The sequence below is a fragment of the Perissodus microlepis genome, chromosome 8, assembly GCF_051167445.1.
Source record: "Perissodus microlepis isolate ML-2025 ecotype Zambia chromosome 8, ASM5116744v1, whole genome shotgun sequence".
Taxonomy (NCBI): domain Eukaryota; kingdom Metazoa; phylum Chordata; class Actinopteri; order Cichliformes; family Cichlidae; genus Perissodus; species Perissodus microlepis.
Genome location: NC_140468.1, coordinates 11,008,739 through 11,030,615, shown reverse-complemented (window position 1 = coordinate 11,030,615; position 21,877 = coordinate 11,008,739). Strand labels below are relative to the sequence as shown.

General features: G+C 41.1%; 1 protein-coding gene across 1 annotated transcript; it reads left to right on the top strand.

Annotated features, from left to right (window-relative positions):
* The first annotated feature begins 213 nt into the window (after positions 1–213).
* lhpp (phospholysine phosphohistidine inorganic pyrophosphate phosphatase) lies at positions 214–21,864 on the top strand. The gene is made up of 7 exons (XM_084937476.1): positions 214–380; positions 509–696; positions 1,238–1,391; positions 1,496–1,559; positions 1,669–1,761; positions 3,488–3,579; positions 21,211–21,864. Exons 1-7 carry the CDS (start codon positions 229–231, stop codon positions 21,305–21,307), a joined length of 840 nt encoding a protein of 279 aa, XP_084793602.1. The 5' UTR covers positions 214–228; the 3' UTR covers positions 21,308–21,864.
* Positions 21,865–21,877: the final 13 nt, after the last annotated feature.

Sequence of the window (21,877 nt, the reverse complement as noted above, 5' to 3'; positions counted from 1 at the left end):
TAGGTATTTTTATTAATTCATGAATAAATAAATTACTTTTTTAAAATTAATTTCTAAGTTTATTTTTAATGTTCCGTCCAGAATTTATTGAAAGCACTTCGTCTGGGATCCAACGGCGAGTCTAATTATACTTCAAGATGTACATTTAAAAAATACTGTTTTGTATGTTTTCGATAAACACATTAAACTTCACACGTGCTTTGCCACATGCCGCTTCACATTACACGCATGCGTACTAATCACTTCGCCATGGCGGACAGTGGCTGGCCGGGCTGTGCTAAGAGTTTAAAAGGCGTCATTTTGGACCTGTGTGGAGTTTTATATGACAGCGGGGAGGGCGGCGGAGTTGCAATTCCTGGCTCGATCGAAGCTGTGAAAAAGTGAGTGAAAATTTTCACGTAGAAATTTGATTAGCTTTACGTCTTCAGTTTGCATAGCTGTCAAAGTCCGTCGCTCAGACTTAATGATGTATGTGACCACCCGCTTTGCCCTCCTGACCTATTGAAAGGCTCAAGGAATCCGACCTGCAGCTGCGATTCTGCACAAATGAGACCCAGGCCACCAGAGAGAAGTTTGTAGCCAAGCTTCGAAGATTGGGCTTCGACATCTCTGTATCTGAAGTCTTCCCTCCTGCGCCTGCAGCCATAGCCGTTCTCAAAGAAAGAGGTTTACGTCCTCACTTGCTGGTGCATGATGGTAAGGTTCATATTTAAGCATCTAAAGTTTTCAGACCACTTTTTAGCTGATTGTGTTCTAAGAGTGCACTTGGAATAAATGCACATTAAAAGCCCTGGTATAATATATGTGAGGAGTACATAAAAGGTTTTTTCTGTTACATTCTGGTGTTAAATTATAAACTGACTCATTTAATCTCAAGTGATCTTGAGTGTTCTGCTGGACCACGTCTAACTTGGCTATTGAATGGAACTTAAATTGTCTCATAAGTAAAACAAGACTTGTGTCTTATAATATGATTTACTTGGTAAAGTCTCCCCTTCTGCAGCATAAGACATTACTTATTCTTACAAATACCTGGCATGAATCCATATACAGTATATAACATATATTTGATGTATGAAACTAAAATGTCACAATAATCATTATGTCCATCGTGCCCAAATTTTAAATCATAAAATATTCAGACTAATCAAAGTGGGTTGAGCTGAAAATTATCTAATAATTTGATGATTTTAGATGCAATAACCCATTTATGACTGACTTTGCTCCTTCTCTGCAGGACTTCTCCCGGAGTTTGACGGTGTTGACAAAACAAACCCAAACTGTGTGATTGTAGGAGATGCAGCTGAAAATTTTTCCTATCAGAACTTGAACGAGGCTTTCAGGGTCCTCATAGGCCTGGAAAAGCCGGTGCTTTTCTCCCTGGGCCAGGGGTAATTAAATATTACTAGCCAACCGACATTACTCTATTGCTTATCCAAAGTAACGCATCATTATATAATGAAATGTATTTATTGATGTTAATCTTTCTTCATAGGCGATACTACAAGGAGACAGATGGTTTAAAATTAGATGTTGGTGTTTACATGAAAGCTCTGGAGGTAAAATAGGTGCACCGATATTTTGATTTTTTTTTTTTTTTTTTTTTTTTTTAGAGTTCAGTGGAAATAAATAAGTTATTTTTAATGTTGGCTTTTTTGTTCTTTTTAGTATGCCTGTGATTTAAAGGCAGAAGTAATTGGAAAACCTTCCCCGACATTCTTCCAGAGTGTTCTCAATGATATGGGCCTTAGACCACATGAGGTATGCAGCAATACATGAGTACAAGTTAGGATGGAAAAGTTTACTGTCAGTTGTGCAATAAAGACCAGCTGCCTTTAGTTCTTGTTTTGCAGCTTTTCTTTGTTGAGCTTGTTCCTCTGTGCTCTGACGCTCCTGTTACAGTTTTTCCAACAAATTTTGAACCAATGACACAATGGTTTTTTTTTTCTAGTTTTGCATCTGTACTCCACCACAATAGATTGCACTTTAGTCACATATAGCTAAATTTACAAACTTTCAGCTTTATTTTTTATTTTATTTTCTTTTTTAAAAATAATAATCCTGTCATCATGTAATTTAGTTGTTTTCTACAGTCTTTCAGGCCTCTTGGTGTTGCTGAGCTATCCAGTGCTTTCATTCATTTTAAGAATGTACCAGAGTTTTGACTTAGCCACTCTTAAAGATTTCCTATCTCTCTGATGGGTCTTTTTGTCTTTTAAGCCAAAATATGGGCGTCAATGCTTTCAGCAACATGTTATCAATATTTAAAATGACAACTATAAGCTGCACAATACGATTTCAACATATCGAATCAACTATATCACTATATCTGCTTTTGTTTCTTATAAGTCTGATATCATATGTTTCATTGTAAAATTCCTACAGGTTTTTTTTTTTTTTGTTACTTTTTCATGTAGAGGAACACATGCACTGCAAATCCAACACAGACACAAGAATGTTAACGAAAGTTTCAATAATCTCAGTTTAAGTTTCACTCTAGTAATTTTCCTTCTTTCTCAGATACATGGATGTATTCACAGCTAACTTTGCCATCCTCTCCAGAGCAATCATTTACTCACCCAGGCTCTTGTCCTTGTTTGTCGAGTCACTCACTTAAAAAGCTCCTGTTATTCTCCTGTTATTATAACCCACTGTTATTCTCTTCTTTGTTTCTTTAAGAAATGCCTTCTTAGAATCATTGAACAACGGCCTGTTTGGCCCAGTCAATTGATACTGAACTCCTCCTGTGTTCAAGGAACTCTCTGTACCAGCTCTGTCTCCGCTTTCCCTCCTTTCTTTGTGCCTCTGCTTCATTAATAAAGTAAAGTAGTTCCATGGTTTGACCTCACTGAGCATGCAAAGCAGGTCTAGGGTGTCGATGTTTTTAAAACGCATCTGCACTAGGTTCTCTTAGGAGTCTTTTTGCCCTTGACACACTTGCATTGAAGGGGGGGGGAGGGAAGCTGCTCCTGTTTGATCTCGCGAGTAGCTTAAGTAGTCATATTTTATCTAAAATTAGTGACGCTGGTTGAATTCTTAATTCTCCCAGTGCACTATATTTGTTCTAATGTGTCTCCTTTTTGTTTTTCTTGTGTTGTAGAGAGCCCATCATGGGTTGCTCCTTTGTTTTTGTCCTCATCCCCCTTTGTGGCTTCTTTAGTGGGCAGTGGTGGTCACCTGAGTCAGTTGGGATGACAACTAAGCAGTTTTTGAAAGGAAACATGAGTAGAATGGAGGCCTGGATGAAACTGATCTCCCCAAGTGCTAATGAAGCTTAGTAAGGAAGCAAGGACATCAGAGAATAACTTCTGGCAGCTCGGTGCAGTAATGATCTGTAGTGTATCCAAGTGTTCAAAAACATACTGTAGTGGTATTAACAAGTGATAAAGTTGGTTAACCACAAAGGACAAAGGGTCAAGTATTGTGTCATCAGTTGCACGGATTATGGAACTGCTGTTTTCTCTTTCTTCTCCCTTCTCACGTTCAGGTGCTGATGATTGGAGACGATCTTTTAAATGATGTAGGTGGGGCCCAACATTGTGGAATGAAAGGTGTACAGGTGCGGACTGGCAAGTACAGGTCAGTGTTATCCTAAATCTACAGATATGCTATGTGAACTGTGATTTGTCTATGTTGGGTAACCGTTTTATCTAACGGTTACAGTCAGTATGTTCTGTCCTGAATAATCCATATTCTTACTGTCTGTTTTACTTATCTGTTTAATTATATGGTTTTTAGAGATAAAAATAATAGAAGTAAATATTGTCATCGGCCATGTTGCTGCTACTCTTCATTTCATTTTATTTCATTAAATTTTTTGTTTCACAGATGGTACGTAAGCTGCTTATTAACAAATATCTAATCATTTAATCACATAGCAGCAAATCAGTGTATTTTAGGCATGAAGATATGATCAAGACGGCCTACTAAGGTGGAATTTGAGCATCAGCATGGGGGAGACAGGCAATTTAAGTCACTTTGATCGTGCTGTGCATGTTGTTGTGAGACAGGCTGGTCAGAAACTGCTGATCCAATGGGATTTTCCCACGCAACCAAGTGTGCAGTTTACAGGCCCTAAAAAGAGTAAATATCCAGTGAGCGGCAGGGTAAAAAGCACCTTGTTGATACCAGAGGTCAGTGGAGAGACTGCTGGAGCAGATAGGAAGACAGTAACCGTTAATCCAATAACCACCAATTACAACGAAGGTATACAGAGGAGCATCTCTGAACGCACAACGCGTCAAACCTTGATTGACCACACTGGCTGCCTCTCTTGTAAGCTAAGAAAATGAACCTAAGGCCACAATTCACACACAAAAATCTCTGAGCAATGTTTCCAGCACCTTGTTGTATCTATGCCACAACGAATCAAGGCAGTTCTCAAAGCAACATGGGGTTCAACTAGTACTAGCAAAGTGTACCTATTAGGGTTTCTGTGAGTGCATTTGAAAAAAATGTCCTTGCAAGAAGCTGCTTAGTTTGTCCACAAGGGGGCAGCATTACACCAGATTTGGGGCGCAATGTTTCCTTTGTAATGAACAGGCTTCCTGTGAGTCAGCCACCATATTCTTAAATCCTCAGATTTGTTTATTTGATTGAGAATCTGCCAGAAAAAGCTTTATTCTCTCCACATGTAGATGCTCGTTGCCCGCAAGGTCGCAGTCACCAAAGGATTTATAGTCCCAACTCTGGGGAGTACTGGGGCGCCTTCCTTATGGTGTAATTACGGAAATTTATGGTTGATTATTTTAGAACCATGTGGTACTTACAGTTTAAAGAAAAGAGAAGAGTTTCTGGGTGTAAGAGAGGATGCTGGTATAGAACTACATTATGCCATATGTACTGTTTACTATAATTTTAGTATGTCTGCAGTTCTGGTAAGTAATATAAATGCTTTACCCTTTATATGCATGTTTAGGGATATGTGAGAAAAGTGATGACGTTTTTTTATTTCTACCTTACTCTTGCAGCTTATGCAGGTTTTCCCCAAAGTAAAATAATTGCTACAAACAAAATTGTGGGCTTTTAATGTTTACCTTTGTCTTAACATGAGTAACCCTTATGTAAAGATGGATAGCTAGCAACTGTAGCTGTCAGATGCATGCAACAGAATAAGAATATGAAAATATTTAAATTGGCTGCAAACCACGCATCAATCTGACGAGTGCCCTTCTTTATTACCTGCCCTGCCAACGTAGACTGGCATGCGGGTTGCGGTCATGTGACCAGAGAACGCTGAGTAATCTGCTTGAGCATCACTCAGCGTTAATCCTTAGCTAAGAGCATGGTCACTCATTATAAAAGCTGCCCTCTATCTGGGCAGTCATTCGTTCAGAGAGAGACAGACAGACCTGCACATCTCTGCGGCGGTATGCATGTTTAGCTTAGAAGCCAAGTGGGCTGAACTTTTTCTACTGTAGAGTCTCAGTGGAGTAAGCACATGAATTCATCTGGTTTGTGTGACTTCATAGTCTACTCCCAGCAGCTCAGTTGAGCTCCAGTGTGCTGACACTCTGAACAGTGTCAATTCAACTAAACAGGATAAAACAGATTAAATTATATCACTGCCTAACCATGTTTTGTGGAGAAAGCATCTGGTTATAGATTAGCAGAGGAACGTGTGTGAAACTAGTGTTGGGTTCCATGACAAGCTGTGGATTTATTACTATTAGTATTATCAAAGGGGTTTATCTGGGGAGAGCTGAGCAGAGCAATATAATGACTCAAAGGAAACCAAAACTGTTATTATGAATGATTAAGAAATCATCTGTGTTTCGAATGTATTGCTGCAATAGCAGCTCTGAACAGCACATCATGTGGGTGTGAAACAGTAATAACAGAAGAGCCTCACAGTATTTGTGTATTCTTTTGCCCACAACTAGGAACAGAGTATAAAGGCGGTTCATTTATGACACCTAAAGCGAACTGTCTTTGTTTATTAAACATGGGAAACTTAATAATAACCCAGAACTCGGAGTGCCCAGACTTGCTGACTTTACACGTTCTCTGAGAGGAAGAGGAGTAACTTTGACATTAACAGTGTTTCAGTGGGAATTTGAGTAGTGGGGGGAGACTTGAGATTTAACATTGTTTAGCTAAACGGGCCCGGTGAACCCAGGCTCGCTTTGAGCGGCTATAAACCCTCAGTCATAACTGTGAAAACACAGCTGTTTCCAAGTCAACTAGATGCTGCGCAGGCCTCCAGTTCCCATCACACTCGGAGAAATTACCGATTCAAATACCCCAGACTCAGTGACAAGACAGGAAGGGAAAAAGATACAAATCAAATCGTATCAGCTTGTGCGAAAATGCTTTTCACTTGACATACTCATAGCTCTGGACAACTTTAAGCTTTTTTTGAGTGTCTACTTTTAAAAAATCCTCTAAAGTTTTACATCCTTTGAAATTGGTTCACAAGCCGGTTTTGTTTTGTTTTTGTTGGCTGCTTCAGGGATGAAGAGCCAAAATTGTGCCTCGCTCATTCTGAAGCTATATGTGTGTCTTTGACCTTTAATGTGTTAAAAGCTAAAGTCTGTAGTTTTTTAAAGTATCAAATAGAACTAAATGGATACATGTTATAGTAAACCTATACGATAAGAGGGTTTTATGTGCACTTAAGTGCTCACTTTACTGTTAAATAAGATGTATTTTCTTATATATGTGGCTCATTTTGATTAAATTCAAAAGTGGAGCTAGCAAAGTGACTTTGCTGGACTAGTTGGTGAGCTATAGGCACAACATAAGGGCATTTGTAATTGGCAGTTCTGCTAGCAGTCAAATTTCCCTTGTTCTTGTATATAACGAGTGAAAGTTAATGCACCTCAAGGGAGCCAGAGAACCCTTTGCTCTTTAATGTAGACCAGGTTTGCAAAGAGGGGCCTACCACTGAAAAGTGGGTGGAAATTACACTGAGTATAGAGATCTGACTGCTGATGTTAATCAGCTGCATGGGAACAATCCACAGACACTGAGCTCTGCTCCAAACCCCACTCAGGCTTTCACTTCTCTAGTTACATGCTTAATGGCAGTCAGAACATTATAGCTGTATATGAAATTTCAGTGGTTACTGAATACCATCCATATTACACTTTATCCATAACTGCTGTTTATGCTATTGAAAATCAGTAATCAGTAGTTGGTTAGGTTTCAGGTGTAATTTTAAAAACACAAATTAAATTATTGTTCTGATGAAGCTCTGCTGTGTGTAGGAAAAAGCTCTTGGACTGATGTTGGCCTGAAATGCAGATTGTAACAATAATTGATTGGACAATTATGCATAATTGTACTTAAAAAAACACATTTTCCTAGTGAAATGGGCCAATTATATGCAACATTTGATATTAAAGCTAATGGATTTCATAGTCACATGGATTCAAGCTGTAAACCTGATATTGACTAATTATCACCTTATTAACTTGTTAGGAAACACTTGCCAGCTAACATGAAGCAGCTTTAGCATTCATTTGGAGTAATGTTTATGGCCAGCTGATAATTGCAAGTCTATGCAAAAGCAACACTTCTTCAGAGAGCTGGTGCCTGGGTCCTTGGCTGCTAAGTGTTACGCTCATCACCAACTAGGCACTTAATTTGTTTGTCTGCCATTTGGTATCGGGAGGAAACATTTATCTGCTGCGGGAGTAAACAGGATTGACACAAGCAGCGAAGTTGAACTGAAACAGGGAATTTTCTTTACGCCTAGAAACCAAAACAGCGACCTGAAGTAAAGTGTCACAACTGCTGTGTTCCCTGCAGGTTTGTCCCAACCATTTTGCTTCTTTAATAATGGTTCGAATGACTATAAAGTGGCCATATCAAGCCTTTATTATCTGTATGCACTGTTACAATAGTGTATGCTCATATTAAACCTAGACAAAGTCTTAAATTAAAGGTCTGCGTATGTAACTGAGAACAGCATAGGCTGATACCCTTGTTTATGAGGGGCAGCCAATCAAAAGAAAAATAGCTTTAAGGAAGGTGAAATGGTTTTATGGAGACAGGTGACGACCTAAGAGCTGCATAAAAAAAATAATAAGGATTACCTTTAATTATGAAACATGATGGAAGTGAGCATAAAGGGCCACTTTATTATAAAAGCAATATTAGCGAATGAGCGGTGGGTCAATGTGGTTTTTTTGGTAATTATTTTGTGGAAGTACAAAAAAAACCAAATAAGCTGTGAGCTTGGTGTTTATAATTAAAAAAATGTTACTGAGCAGTAAGGTTATGAGTATGATGCCCTTGTTTTCCTCTTTCAAGCGTATGTTACCTTTTTCAATAGTGATCTACAGCAGCCTGTTCCTGTGACCGATCGTGTGTTCTTTGTTTCTGTTCTCTTATCTTCAAGGAACTGCATCAGCGCAGAACTGGGAAGCTTTGAAGCTTCATAAAAGCAAGTTCACATCATGCTGTTTCTGCATGCAGCAGTGGTAAACCAGTTTAATTGCTACTGCCGTTTCCCCATGTGCTGCGTGTGCATACACTCTCAGCGCTGGCGTGTGTGCTTGTGCCGGGGAGAAAGCTATGCAGCAAAGAGTGGGATACCGGCACAGCTTTGATAGGTGTTTTGAATGGGCGCCAGTGAGTTGGAGGAAGCCCATAGTGGATTCCAGTTGGAATCTGGCAAAGAGCACACAGCAAACATTTTCACACAGCAGCAACCATCGTCAGAGTGGTTTACACTGTGAAACTCTCTCTGCGGCTAACGCTTGGCTGCTAATGGGAATGTGTGGAAACAAGCAGGCTGAGCCAGATTGAAGCTCTCAAGATGGAACTAGTCCCTGATGATACAAACTATGAAATAGTTTGCTGAAACCGCACCCTGGTTCATGCCCTTTCTGTCTGTGGCAGTCAACGAGGGACGCAACAGGAAAGAAACATAGCGGGGTTGGAGGGTGGGTTGGGTTAGTGGCCATGTGCTTACCATACATAGATTACTGTCCCTACAGTAATTTTATGGCTTGCACCAAGCCCATGCTGTACTGTATTTACTAAAACAAACATGCTGACATATCTCCAAAAGTTGATTCTGTTCATCTGGACGTAGCGTTTTGTGGGAGAAACGTTTTGTCACGCATCCAAGTGACTTCTTCAGTCTCAGCTGACTGCAGGTTTCCCCAAATCTTATAAACAGTACATTTGCATAATGACTGAAACCAGCCCACTGAAGGGACAATGGGCTGGGAGGTCAGTTCCATAATCATAATTATGCAAATTCTCATGACCATTGATCAACAACCACTGACCAAAACCCAATGATCAAAGCCCACTGATCAATGGTCATGAGTACCATTCACAGAGAGTTGGAGAATAGCTGCAATCACAGCATTGTAAGATGGCGAAAGATGTACCCTTAGACCCCCTCCTCGATTCAGAGATGGTCTTTCCCTTTTCACGTAAATGGCCTCCTTGACTCCGCGCTCAAACCAGCGTTCCTCCCTGTCCAGGTTGTGTACATCCTCATCCTTGAAAGAGTGTCCACTGGCCTGTAGGTGTAAATAGACTGCAGAGTCCTGGCCTGATGAGGTAGCTCTTCTGTGTTGTGCCATCCGCTTCGCCAGAGGTTGTTTGGTTTCCCCGATGTATAAATCCTGGCAATCCTCCTGGCACTTAACAGCGTACACAATGTTACTCTGTTTGTGTCGGGGGACCCGATCCTTGGGGTGGACCAATTTTTGGCGCAGTGTGTTTTGGGGTTTAAAAGCCACAGAAACCCGGTGTTTAGAAAAAATGCGTCTCACCTGCTCTGATACTCCTGACACATATGGGATCACTACAGGTTTTCGCTTGGGCAGCGGTTATCCTTCTCTCCTGGATCGGCTGGAGCTTTCTTTAGGTACCTTTCCAGCTTTGACAGAAGTCCAGCTGGGATAACCACATTTACTCAGGGCCTTCTTGATGTGCTGTTCTTCTGCCTCCCTGGCCGCTGTGTCTGTGGGGATGGTGTTCGCTCTGTGTTGTAGCGTCCTGATGACACCCAGTTTGTGCTCCAGTGGATGATGAGAGTCAAACTTTAGATACTGATCCGTATGTGTAGGTTTACGGTACACGTCAGCTTTTAGATGTCCCCCATTCCTGATGGAAATCTCACAGTCTAAGAAGGCTAACCTGCCACTTTTCATATCCTCCCTGGTGAATTTGATGTCGACCACAGAGTTAATGTGATCCGTGAAATGTAGCACGTCCTGAGATTTGATTTTCACCCAGGTGTCATCCACATATCTGAACCAATGGCTTGGTGGTGTTCCAGGGTAGGAAAGCAAAGCCCTCTTTTCCACTTCTTCCATGTACAAATTGGCCACGATGGGTGAAACTGGGGAACCCATGGAACACCCATGTTTCTGCCTGTAGAACTGACCCTTGTATGTGAAGTAGGTGGAATGAAGACACAGTTCCAAAAGCAAACACATGTGGTCGATGCTGAGTGTGGTCCTGTTGCTGAGGTTGGTGTCATCCTGTAATCTCTTACGGACTACCTCCAACGCTTCCGTGACTGGGATGCAAGTGAAGAGAGATGTAACGTCATACGAGACCATGGTTTCATTTGCCTCCATAATGACATCTCTCACCTTCTCAACAAAATCCAGGATGTTCTGGATGTGGTGTTCAGAGCTGCCCACCAGCGGGTTGAGGATCGAAGCCAGAAACTTGTTATAGGTGACAGAGTTGATCATGCAGACAATCGGTCTTAAAGGTGCACCCTGTTTATGTATTTTCGGTAAACCATACAGACTTGGTGTAGACTCCCCTGGGTACAGCCTGTGGTATGAGGTCCGGTCAATAGCCTTGTCTTGTTCTAACTGCTTCAGACAGTCTATCACCCTCTTCCTCTAGCCACTTCCTGGGTCTCGTTTCAGGGGCTCATAAGTATTTTCATCACTGAGCAGTGACAAAATCTTCTCATGATAGTACTTTCTATCATGAGAAGACTGACCTCCCAGCCCATTGTCCCTTCAGTGGGCTGGTTTCAGTCATTATGCAAATGTACTGTTTAAGATTTGGGGAACCCTGCAGTCAGCTGAGACTGAAGAAGTCACTTGGATGAGTGACGAAACGTTTCTCCCACAAAACGCTACGTCCAGATGAACAGAATCAAGTTTTGGAGATTTACTTTCCTGGATGATTGAGAATGCATCAATATGCTGACATATGCATGTTTGCAAAAGAACATGCTAAAGAAAGAACGGTTCATTAGTTCAATGGCCCATGTTGGCACAGTGTAAAGAACAGGAAAACCCCATGTTGTTCCAGCATTTGAGATTCCACCGATCATTCCAGAAATATCTCCACTCCTGCCTTTGTGGGCACACCAAGTACAATCATGTCCATAAATATTTAGACAGAAGCACAGCTTTTCTACAGTTTTTGCAAGCGTAGTAGAAAGAGTCAAAGACAATGAATTAAAATGTTTCACAAAACATTTAGAATTACATTTTTCCTCGTTTTTTGTGGCTTTTTAATAAAAAAAATAATAGAGACAACAGAGTAGCCTCTTTTAGTTAGCTGTTGCTTTGCATTAATATAGAAGAAGTGTGTGGCGGATGTTGCCTTTTGAACATATAGAGTATACGAGGGTGTAAAAGCGTACTCCTGTCTATCAGCAAGCGCGAAGAAAGCTGTATGTTCCCCCGCCCACAACACATTCGCCACCAGCATGTTTGAAAGGCATCTAAAGGTGAAAAAGGTGCCATGAACTTTATTCTTGATGAGAAAGCCCGTGAGAGAACACTCTTGACTCTCTGTGCAGTCTTGGTCTCCCAGGTCATGTGTCATTTACTAGGTTTACCTTTGATATCGCTCTGCTGATTTTTAAAATGTATTTATTTTTGGCTTTATGAGCCTCAATAATAGCCTTTTCATGTGTTCAGTCACCTAATGACACTCTGTGGGAACTCTGAGCTGCGTGCTAGCTCCTTTCCGCATGAACTAGTGTTCACATACCTCACCTAGGAAACAATTTCAAAGAAAACCTGCTTGTGTTGTACCCACAGGCACTGTGTATGGTATTATATGTCTCACAAGCAGTTCTTTCAATATTGTTGTAAAATGTACTCAAATTAAAGCAATAATTTTGCAGTTGTATGTAGTCTTTATTTTAGTTTAGGCCAAAGGTGTTTTCTGTTATTCTTATGTAGCAACTTTCTCCAACTGGGATGTTCTGTAACTGTCAGATTCTTTGACTTTAAGACTACTAGTCGGATATTACAGTTGACGCTTAGGTAAACTGAGATTCATGAGAACTGAGTGAAACATGATAGTGTAGTAATGATCTGGCGTGAGATAACTAGAAGGAAAGCTAACAGTTTTTGAAAATGCTCTTTGACAGACAAGAATATGTCAAAAAAACGATGATCATGGCTTGGCATATGGCATATTTCATGAACATGGATGTTGTCAATGAAGCTTCTATGAGCTTGCAACATTGTGCAATGAGTAATATCCCTGAGGACATGCAGTTCTCATCCGATGCGTTAGTATGCAAATATTCCAAGCTATGATTTTAACTGCTAGTATGATCAGAACCAACAAGTCTGAGAGTAGAAAAAGAATTTGGCTTAATCCAAAAGTGATGGTACAATTAATCTGTGAGTAAGCACCAAAGGATTTTAACAGCTTAACAGACTACAATACACTGTACAGTTGTCCCCCAGCAGACCAGTCCAGAGAAACCTTCCCAGCCCAGACTGAACTGGCTCTCTCTGAGTGGCACATAACCTGTGATTAGTGTGGATATCCTGAGCAGATTTCCACTGAAACCTGTAATGAAGTCTTGAAAATAAAGCCATTGTGAGTGCAGTGAATGAAAGGAAAGACAGCTCATTAAGAAAGCAAATGGCCAATCAGCCTCAGCAAACACAAGAGAAGGCTTTTCAAGTAGAAAAATGTTTGCTGTCAGCTTAATATAATAAAGTGGACAGAATTAGTATAATAACCCCAATATTACTAGCATATTTAGGGCAGGTTAATTGTATTCCCGCTCCCTAAGAGGCCACATGTTGTAACTTGGCACTATTCCTCATAAATCATTTACCCGTATTTGAATGGCTGTCTAATAAAAATGAAGTGATCCAAATTTAAGTTGGACCTCCTCCATATGGTGATCAGATCTGGCAGTTTGACTGAAAATATTTGCTTTTAAATCTATATTGGCATGATGTTGAAATTGATTATTACTGGACTGTTGGTGCCAGTTAGCTTTTATCTTGTGGTCATTTCTGGGATGGCTCCCAGATACATTATTTATTTCAGCTTAGCTTAGCTTTCAGTCCTCCTCACGACATATAGATCAGCACATATGATAATGGTCATGGTTTCATGTACGACTGCAAGGCCTTCCTTTTACCTAGACAGTTATGAAATGTAGATTACCTAAGACAATGCCTTTAATTCTCTCCTTCAAGCACACTAAACTGAATTTAATGTGCAGTCTTGCCTGAGCAGGTTACGCTTGAGTCACATTTTTGCTTTGCGTTGTCTTGATCTGTGCAGCATTTTGCTTTGTAGAAAAGAGTGCAGGCACTTCATAGTGTCTCGTGTAACAGCGCAGTCCCACACCCTGTCCTCTTAACCACTCTTAACACATTAGTTTTGTCTGTGTGGGAAGGAAGTGAAGTTATCTAAGTGCACTCCTCTCCGCTGAGGCTGTGGGCTGTGAATTTGTCAGCTACAGTGTTTCTAAATGTGTCATTTAGGTCTCTTTATCTGTGCACCACAAGAACACTGACTCTTTACACCAGCAAAGGGATGCGTGATATGTGCACAACGTGGCCTTTGAGCTAAAGCTAAATCCACAGGGGCCCTCTTTTGTGTTCAAGTCCACCCAGATGTTCAGAGGAACTAAAGCTAGCACGTTCTAACCTGTTAGCTTTATATAGAAATGTATAAACCTGACTGTACAGAATGGGTTGTATATAAATCTGTGTTCATTTCTTATTAGACTGACAGAATAAGGCATAATTCTAAAGTAATTTTGACATTATGCGTCATCATAAGCATACAGATAAGCACAGTGATGTCTGACCAGCCATTAACAACTCTCAGCATCTCCTTTGTCAGTCAGCAGCAGGGCCTTGGCAGGATGCATGGTAAACTGGGATAAATGTGTGTTGCATAAGGTTCCTATTTCCACTGTTGGATTTCCCTTCTATTTAACAGATAACACATGAAAGCTGTGTTTTATTAGTTGAATTTCTTTTGCTGCATGTTTCTAGAAATGGGTGTTCATTTCCACTGGGGAAAAAAAAGAGACTTGCTTGTTAGTTCTTGCTCGTGCTAACAGCTACTTGAGCCCCATCATGCAATGGGCCACTTCCTAATTTTCCATCTTTATGCCCAGTGTATTCCAAATGCTGAGCGGATGGGCCTAAATTGTAACTGCTTTATTTATCATTCTAGTTTTTCACTACTGTGGTCAGTCCTTTTAAATTTTCCAATTGTAGGTGCAACCAAAATCAGCCAATCATGATGCCAACTGAAACTGTTATTGTAAAATATTTGTACAAAATTGTGGATCTGAATTGATGCAAGCATACTTGCTCCAAAAAATAAATGCTAATTTAGCATAGTGTTTCCAAACAATCCATACTTGGTAAGATACAGATTTGTGTAGCTATACTTTGGCTATCGCAAAATCTTTTTTTGTATTTGTTTCTTTGTCTACCAACTACACGTACACAATCAGGAGTTGAGCAACCAAACTTGGCACAGAACTACATCTTAAGTCTATCAAGGTTCTTATCTATATCACATATTTTGATTCCATCTTATTGCTTAGCAACCACCTAGCACGTACTTTTAGCAATTATGCATCTAAATGCATAAAACGAGTCTTAAAACCACCATAAAAGTTTTATTTCATGGCAGCAGCATCAAATTAAAAGACATTGTAGAACCTTCAGCACCACCTGAGCGTATGCATATGTTTGAACCTGTGTAGATTAGAGAAAATCCAAAATAAATTCAAACTTTCTTTGAAAGTCAAAGATGTCCCATTGTAGACTGGGTGACAATTTCACTATGGAAGAAGAAGAGTTCACATTAATAATCTAAAAACCCCAAATTACTATGATGTTTATGACCATGATGGGTATATAAAAACTATACATACCCTTTTCCAGTCTGATTTGGCATTCAAAGTGTTTTTACTACAAGCATCATTATCCCCAATTACACACCCATTCATAAGGCACTTAAAATTTTATTCTGACATTCACACAATCTCACTCCAATGAAAGCGTTGGGAGGCTCAAGTTTCAGTGTCTTGTCCAAGGACATTTCTACATACAAGCTGGAGGAGCTTACATTCACCTACAATCTGTCAGAAAAGCATCATGTCAATTTTTTTTAAAAACATCAACAACTTTAAATGTATGTGTAAAAAGCTGTTAGGCGGTTTCCAGGTTGCTGGAACCCCCCTTTTTTAAACCCAACAGTCTTACTGTTTGTTATACAGTTAAATATGGAGTTTAAATCATTTACATGGGGTCCTGAGTTTGCTGTCCTGTCTTATGTGACAGATAAGAGAGCCCTATGATCAATTACCTAGTCATAAATCCAAGAAGTAACAAAGCTGAACTGAACAGTTGAAAGGCAAAGTGAGACTCGTTTTCAACAAAATCTCAAAAGCTTGTTTCATTTTTGTTTTTTGTATCGTAGTAATGTGTAATCCGAACACCTGATAGTGTGCCATATATTGAATCGAGGTCATAGATTGAAGTGGCAGTAGCTCCACAAAGAGGTTATAGAAGCCTCCCCACCCATGGGTGTTAGCTTCCCCCTGCCTGCAGGCTCTTTTAAAGCCTGCTGTGCGTTATAAGTCAATGAGATATTAATAATTAACCTGAGCTTTTTTTCGCAGTGAGACCAGACTCCCACGGTAAGACAAAGGAACCAAGCAGGCCTCAGTCACTGAGCTCCTTCAACAGTACTTTTCCACCCGTGAGAAAGAGAAGAGGAAATGAGTGAGAGTGGGAGAGTAGAGCGAGTTGTAGCCCACAGATGGCAGGCTGAAACATGGCACTGCCTCTTAAATACATGAACACAGACCCGTAGCCGTTTCAATGGGGAACCAATCCCTCTTGCAATTACCAATTGACAAGCTGCTTGGCTAGAGGGATTTGGGCCTTTGCCTGGATTCTGCTGTAACCATTTTTTTGTTATGATTCGTTTTAGCGAGTGGGTATGCATGGTTGTACTTGCATTTTCTTTATCTGATGCAGGTGACTCAGCAGCACCTCAGAGCTAGCATAACACCCATGCGCCCTGAGATATACGCACAAAAAGACGATTCAGCAAGTCATCAGCAGTGCTGCTAATAATAACAGCACACAGATGAAAAGAGTGTGGTTAGATCTGGGTCACGTAAGGCTTTGCATATTTAGCACAACACTGACAAGGACAGCTGTTAAATGTTGAAGAAGGTAATGGCTTCTTAAAAGCTAAAATTTAGATATATATTTTTTTTCCCTTTGCTCCCACCGGATCACCTAAGATGACTCCACAAATTAGCACCTAAACCATAGCAGCAAAACCTTTTGTAATTCATTAAATAGATTTCAAAGCAATGAACGTCACACCAAATATAAAGAGTCAGTCTAATCTATAATGTCTAAAAGTTTATGTCCTAAGTAGCCGTTGAGGACATAAAAAATTTTATGGTTTGCATCCTGTTCACGTAGCATTGGATGTTTTTGTTATTGTGAAAGGCAGAAAGTTTCCAGTAGGTGGTTTTCAGCAGGTCAGGATTCTCTCTCACACACGCTCACAGTCATCGCTCGTACTCACAGGAGGTTTTCGTACAGCCACAGGATGGAAAAAAAGAATCAAGTAGCTCTTTGCGCCGCAACCAGGGAATCCCCTTTTGTGTCCAGCTCGATTGGAAAGAACCGTTAATCTGTGTAAAGTGTGAAAACCATGCCGCAGCTGTTTGCTGATCATGATTCAACATTATGCAGCCTTTTGTAAAGTGAAGTGATAACGGTCGCTGCACTGCCACAAACTCGGCAGAGGATGTGAAGGCTTCAAGTTAGCATCTGTCACTTCTGTTGCCATAACATGCACGTAACATGGTGGTTTCCTCTGTTCAGTTGGGCTGTTTTTCCTAAGAAGGTGCAGCTGTATTATTTCAAGGATGTTATCTGTGCTTTGTACCTACAGAACAGAAAGATAGGAAAAGTGAAGCTCGGAGGGGATTGTAATAAAACCAGGCTGTAGCATCGCTGGTGTCGACAATCCCCGCTACATCTTCACTCGGGCTTGTGGCATTTTATTTACAACAGAGTCAGTCAAACGGATCACATTTTCACCCTCCAGGCCGACGCTGCTAAAGCGGCACGGTGCAGCAGGAAACACGAGCAGCTGCACACCTTTTCTCCCTGTCCCCGGGGTGAAGGTAGAGAGCTTTGTCATGTGCCTGCATCTTATGTCACCCACACGGCTTGGCTCAACATAAAGGCTATGAATGTCATCAAGATGTGATCTCCCTCAGGTTATATTTAATATCATCGTCTTTATAGTGGAAAAAAGGCTGCGTTACAGCTCCTGCTGCCTTCACTAGTCTGGCATGAAAACAACACACTGGCCTGGGTTGACTGTTTTTCCACCTTTCACTCTTTACTTTCAGTGTTATCTTCACTGTGTTGCTAGGTGGCAACTCACTTTACACAAAGCCTACAATGATACCCTGTAGCTCCTATTTATTAGAGGAGCAGTGTGATAACAGTGTGATAACTATGTCATTTCATTGAGTTATTTGCTATGTGATGTCTCTGTTGGTAAGCTTTTATTGGTTATTCCTGTTTCTTGCTGTGGGTTTGTTTTTAAATGCTTTTATGACTTTCAGTACACTTTCTTGGTAACTTCAGCCCTCTTTAGAGTTGTGACTTTTTGTGACAGATTTCCAGCTGGGAAAATTCTCATGATGACTCAAAAAGCCAAGTCATAAAGTATGCAACGTGGCTGAAATATTGAAATATTTGGCTGAATTTGTCACACCCATGTTCCTACTTAAGAGTGCACAAACACACTGATCAGAAGAACCTCCCAAAGTTAAACGGTACTACTTTTAAAGCCTAAACTGATTAGCCAGCCTCTTTCATTGCTAACAAATGCTAATTTCTGTCTAATAGGAGCCATATTTCATGTAGGCAGTTTGGGTGATTTTATACTAGCTTATGGTTCTTTGACTAGACCATTAATAGCAGCCATTAAAAGTTAGATCAAAGCTTCAAAGTTGCCTTTTGTCCTACAGTCAAATCACAGGAAACCCAGATATTTCTAGCTTGAGTTGCTCAGTATGTAACCGCCTTCACACCAAAATATCACCGAGAGTTGTGCGCTGCTAACCTGATTTTTTTTGTTTTGTTTTTTCGTCAGTATTGTGTCAAGCAAAATGCCTGCTCAGCAGAGGTGCAGAAGTTAAGAGACAAGTATAAATCGAAATCGGGTATATGTGACGGTTTTGCTTCCCTCTGTGCACGAGGCGAGTTAAGCATTAACCAGCGAGAGCGTTTTCATGCTCTCTCACCCTGCGGTCAGTTACCTCAGGAGTCAGCTGAATGCATCTAAACGAAACGAAACAAAGGTGAAGCCGCCCTCTTCTCCTCAGGTTAAACAAGAGTCCTTTTCTTTATTTCTATATCTTACCTCGTCTCTGTGTGTCTCTGACTCACAGCAGACTTTCACAAACAAATGCACTCACTACATGAGTCATTCTTATCTACTTTCTTTTCAAGAAGGAACAACCAGTGCCTGAAAATAAAGTGTTTTTAATAGTGCTAAGTGTCATGTTTTATACTGTATATATCATATCACACTCTAATCACTCACAACTGATTTGTTATTTTGGAAGCAAGTCCTGTGACAACCTGCAAGAATCACATGGGGCATTCATAGCTTTAAAGGATCGACAGCATTAGAGAACCCAACTTTAAAGCTCCACTTTTCCTTTTTGATCAGCATTTAATCTTCCTAGAGCCCAATGTGAGGTCTTAAGCTCTCTAAAACCAAAGATATTCAAATTTTCAGCTGTCAAAAAAAAATTTGGAACCTGCGAGTGTTTGACATCTTGATTGATGATTTGCTTGAATGTTAATCAGCTGTCAAAATCGGGTTTTTTTCTTGCACTACTTGCAGCACAAATCGTGTGATCATTTACTAACCGTCTGATGAGGCAGTTTGCTCTTTCAGCGTAGGGGCAGCTGTGTTGTACTAAACCCTTGGCTGCTCCCCACCTCCTGCCTCATAGCTGACCTCATCCCTACGTGATGGCTCTGCAATGTCAGTCAGGCTCAGGGACCAAACCTATCTATTCACGTGTATTGATATTGCATTGACCTGAAGGACAGCAAGCCGCAGATTACCTCACCGGTAACACTAGCTGTATTGTGCTGAATTTTGCATGGTCACATTGACCTGGTTACTTCTTCATTATTCATGGGAATGGGAGGAAGGCTGCAAAATGAATACACACACACACACACATGCATCTATGTATGCCTATCTAAAAGATGGAGTCGGGGAGAGATTTAAAGAAGCATCGGGTTGAAAAGACAGTGAGGTTGATACTTTTGGCTTCACTTCTTGAAACATAAGAGCCATGTGACCTATGTTGCTTGTGCGTTCATGCCTGTGCGTGCATGCATGTGTGAACTCAATCAGTCCTCGGGCAGAAAAGGGTGCGGGAGTAATCCAGCACAGGAGACATAAAACCCCAACCATTAGTGGACCAGCTCACATAACCCAAGCACTGGCAGCTGACAGACATACGTAAACACATGGCACTGCTTTGCCATATTCAGCGTGGCTTCGGCATTCAGCACCTCTTCCCCCATTTCCACCACCACAGGCCTCTTCTTTCTGTCACTACACTTGGGCGGCTCACAAATATTTGCCATGGGGCTCTGTAAGCTCTCAGAAGTCAGGATTAATGGTGGTGTGTGCCTCACACCCAGGGCCTGACAAAGAGTCCCCATCTGGAGTTCCAAGCCGTGACTGAGAAACAGAGGCAGCACACAGAGCCCGGTCAAGGCGGCCGGTGGAGGGGGGGTCTATAGGCACCACTCCATAAATGAGCAGGACTCCAGGGCAGTTCTGATGAATGAAGGGGCGTCTCTGTCTTTTGATGGAATTGGGTGGAAAGGAGGTCCTCCGTGTGAGCTTGGGCCTAGTGCCACACCAAATGGATTACATTTCCACTACCAGCTGATTAAACAACCAAATCTGCATCCATCACTGGGCCTTGATCCAAACAATGGCAGCAGCCAGTGTGGAGGCTACAGCCTTGCCCGTCTTGACCAAGTCCACAGCTTTCCCATAATTTAGGAAATCGTGTGGAAACAGGATTATGGGTAGGGTAATTTTGGGCATTGGCCTGTGATCTTTTGATGTAGGGTACTTTATATGGGAAAAAATGTAAACATTTCTGTGTGCGTGCTGTAAATACAATAACCCTTTCTGTGCAATCCATCCAATTACAAATGTAGAACAAGCTAATTTGTCCTAAATGCAGAGTAACGATTAAGCTGATGAGAATGTCAGGGGAATGCTGTAAGTGTCTCTTGCACTGGTGTCTCTAAATGTCTTAACAAAAATATGAGGTCAGTGTAGTCAAAGGGCCACAGAGCCACGAGATTAGCACAGCTGAACAGCAAGTTTGGAGAAATCAGTCTGTTACCATGTGTGGAAGTAATGTGTTTTGTTACAGCCTCTCAGATTAACAGTATATTACGATTTGATCCTAACCTTGATACAAAACAGCACCATAATTGTGGTGTAGTAGCCTGCAGATATGATAGAAAGGTGTGGTTATGGCGCCACCGTTACCCTGAAATACCTTCAAATCAACTGATATGTTGGGCAAAGGATGGGTAGGTATGCTTTGGAAAGGGTGAGATTGAGGCAGATGATACACTGTAAACACTGTAAGGGGAGCAGCCAAAAGAACTAAAAATACAATGCTGTTAAACAAGCTCTTAACAGAACCAGAGTTACCACACAGGATGACAGTTTTGATAACAAACTTTCTTTTTCGTTTCAGTTGTGTTTTGTTGGGGTTTTTTGTTTTGTTTTTTCCCCCCACATAATGCATTCAGCGTTATTAATCCAGTCGACTGTGTCAAACTGCTAGTCCTTGTTTACCATCCCTTTTGTGCTCAAGATTTCCTTCTTCCTGCGATACAGGTCCTCAAACCTGTGCATTTGCTTCTCCTCCCTCAGGCCCATTGATGAGAGGCACCCGACGGTGACGGCTGACGGCACTGTAGACAACCTGGCCCAGGCGGTGGACATGATCCTCAGTCAGAGGGGGCACTGAACACCAGGCAGTGGACACTGAACTCTAGCTGATCAGCAGTACCATTAAAAAGTAGCTTCTGAAAGTTTTCTTTGTTATGGAAGTTAAATTAATTAGCCCATGGCCTCTATAAACTGTTAACAGCCAACTGTATTGTCACACATGGGAAAGACTCCCATCTGTTGCTCTGCGAAGTGTGACACAAACTGGAATGACGTTTGCAGAACAATTATCCCATCTGCAAGAGATCGTGTTGAGCATGCTTGAGCTGTACTGTGTATTTGTCAGTACATGATTGGCATAGATAAGATACCACAAGATGACACGAGTGTGCCGTAACCAGCTGCTGACTGACAGTTAAAAGGCGAGAGAAATGCAGTGTTCAAGTTCCCACAGTCAAATTCTCCGAAGAGCTACTGTACTCACAGTTTGCACTAAACATTTGCTGCACTTTAACGCAGAGTAATTGTTGTGCGTCATGTGATGAAAACAGAAAACGTGCACGACCCATATAGAGCTGCAGGAAATATTTGATTTTTTTCTTTGATTGTTATAAATAAAGATCATTTTCGAGTCTGTGTGAAAATGTGT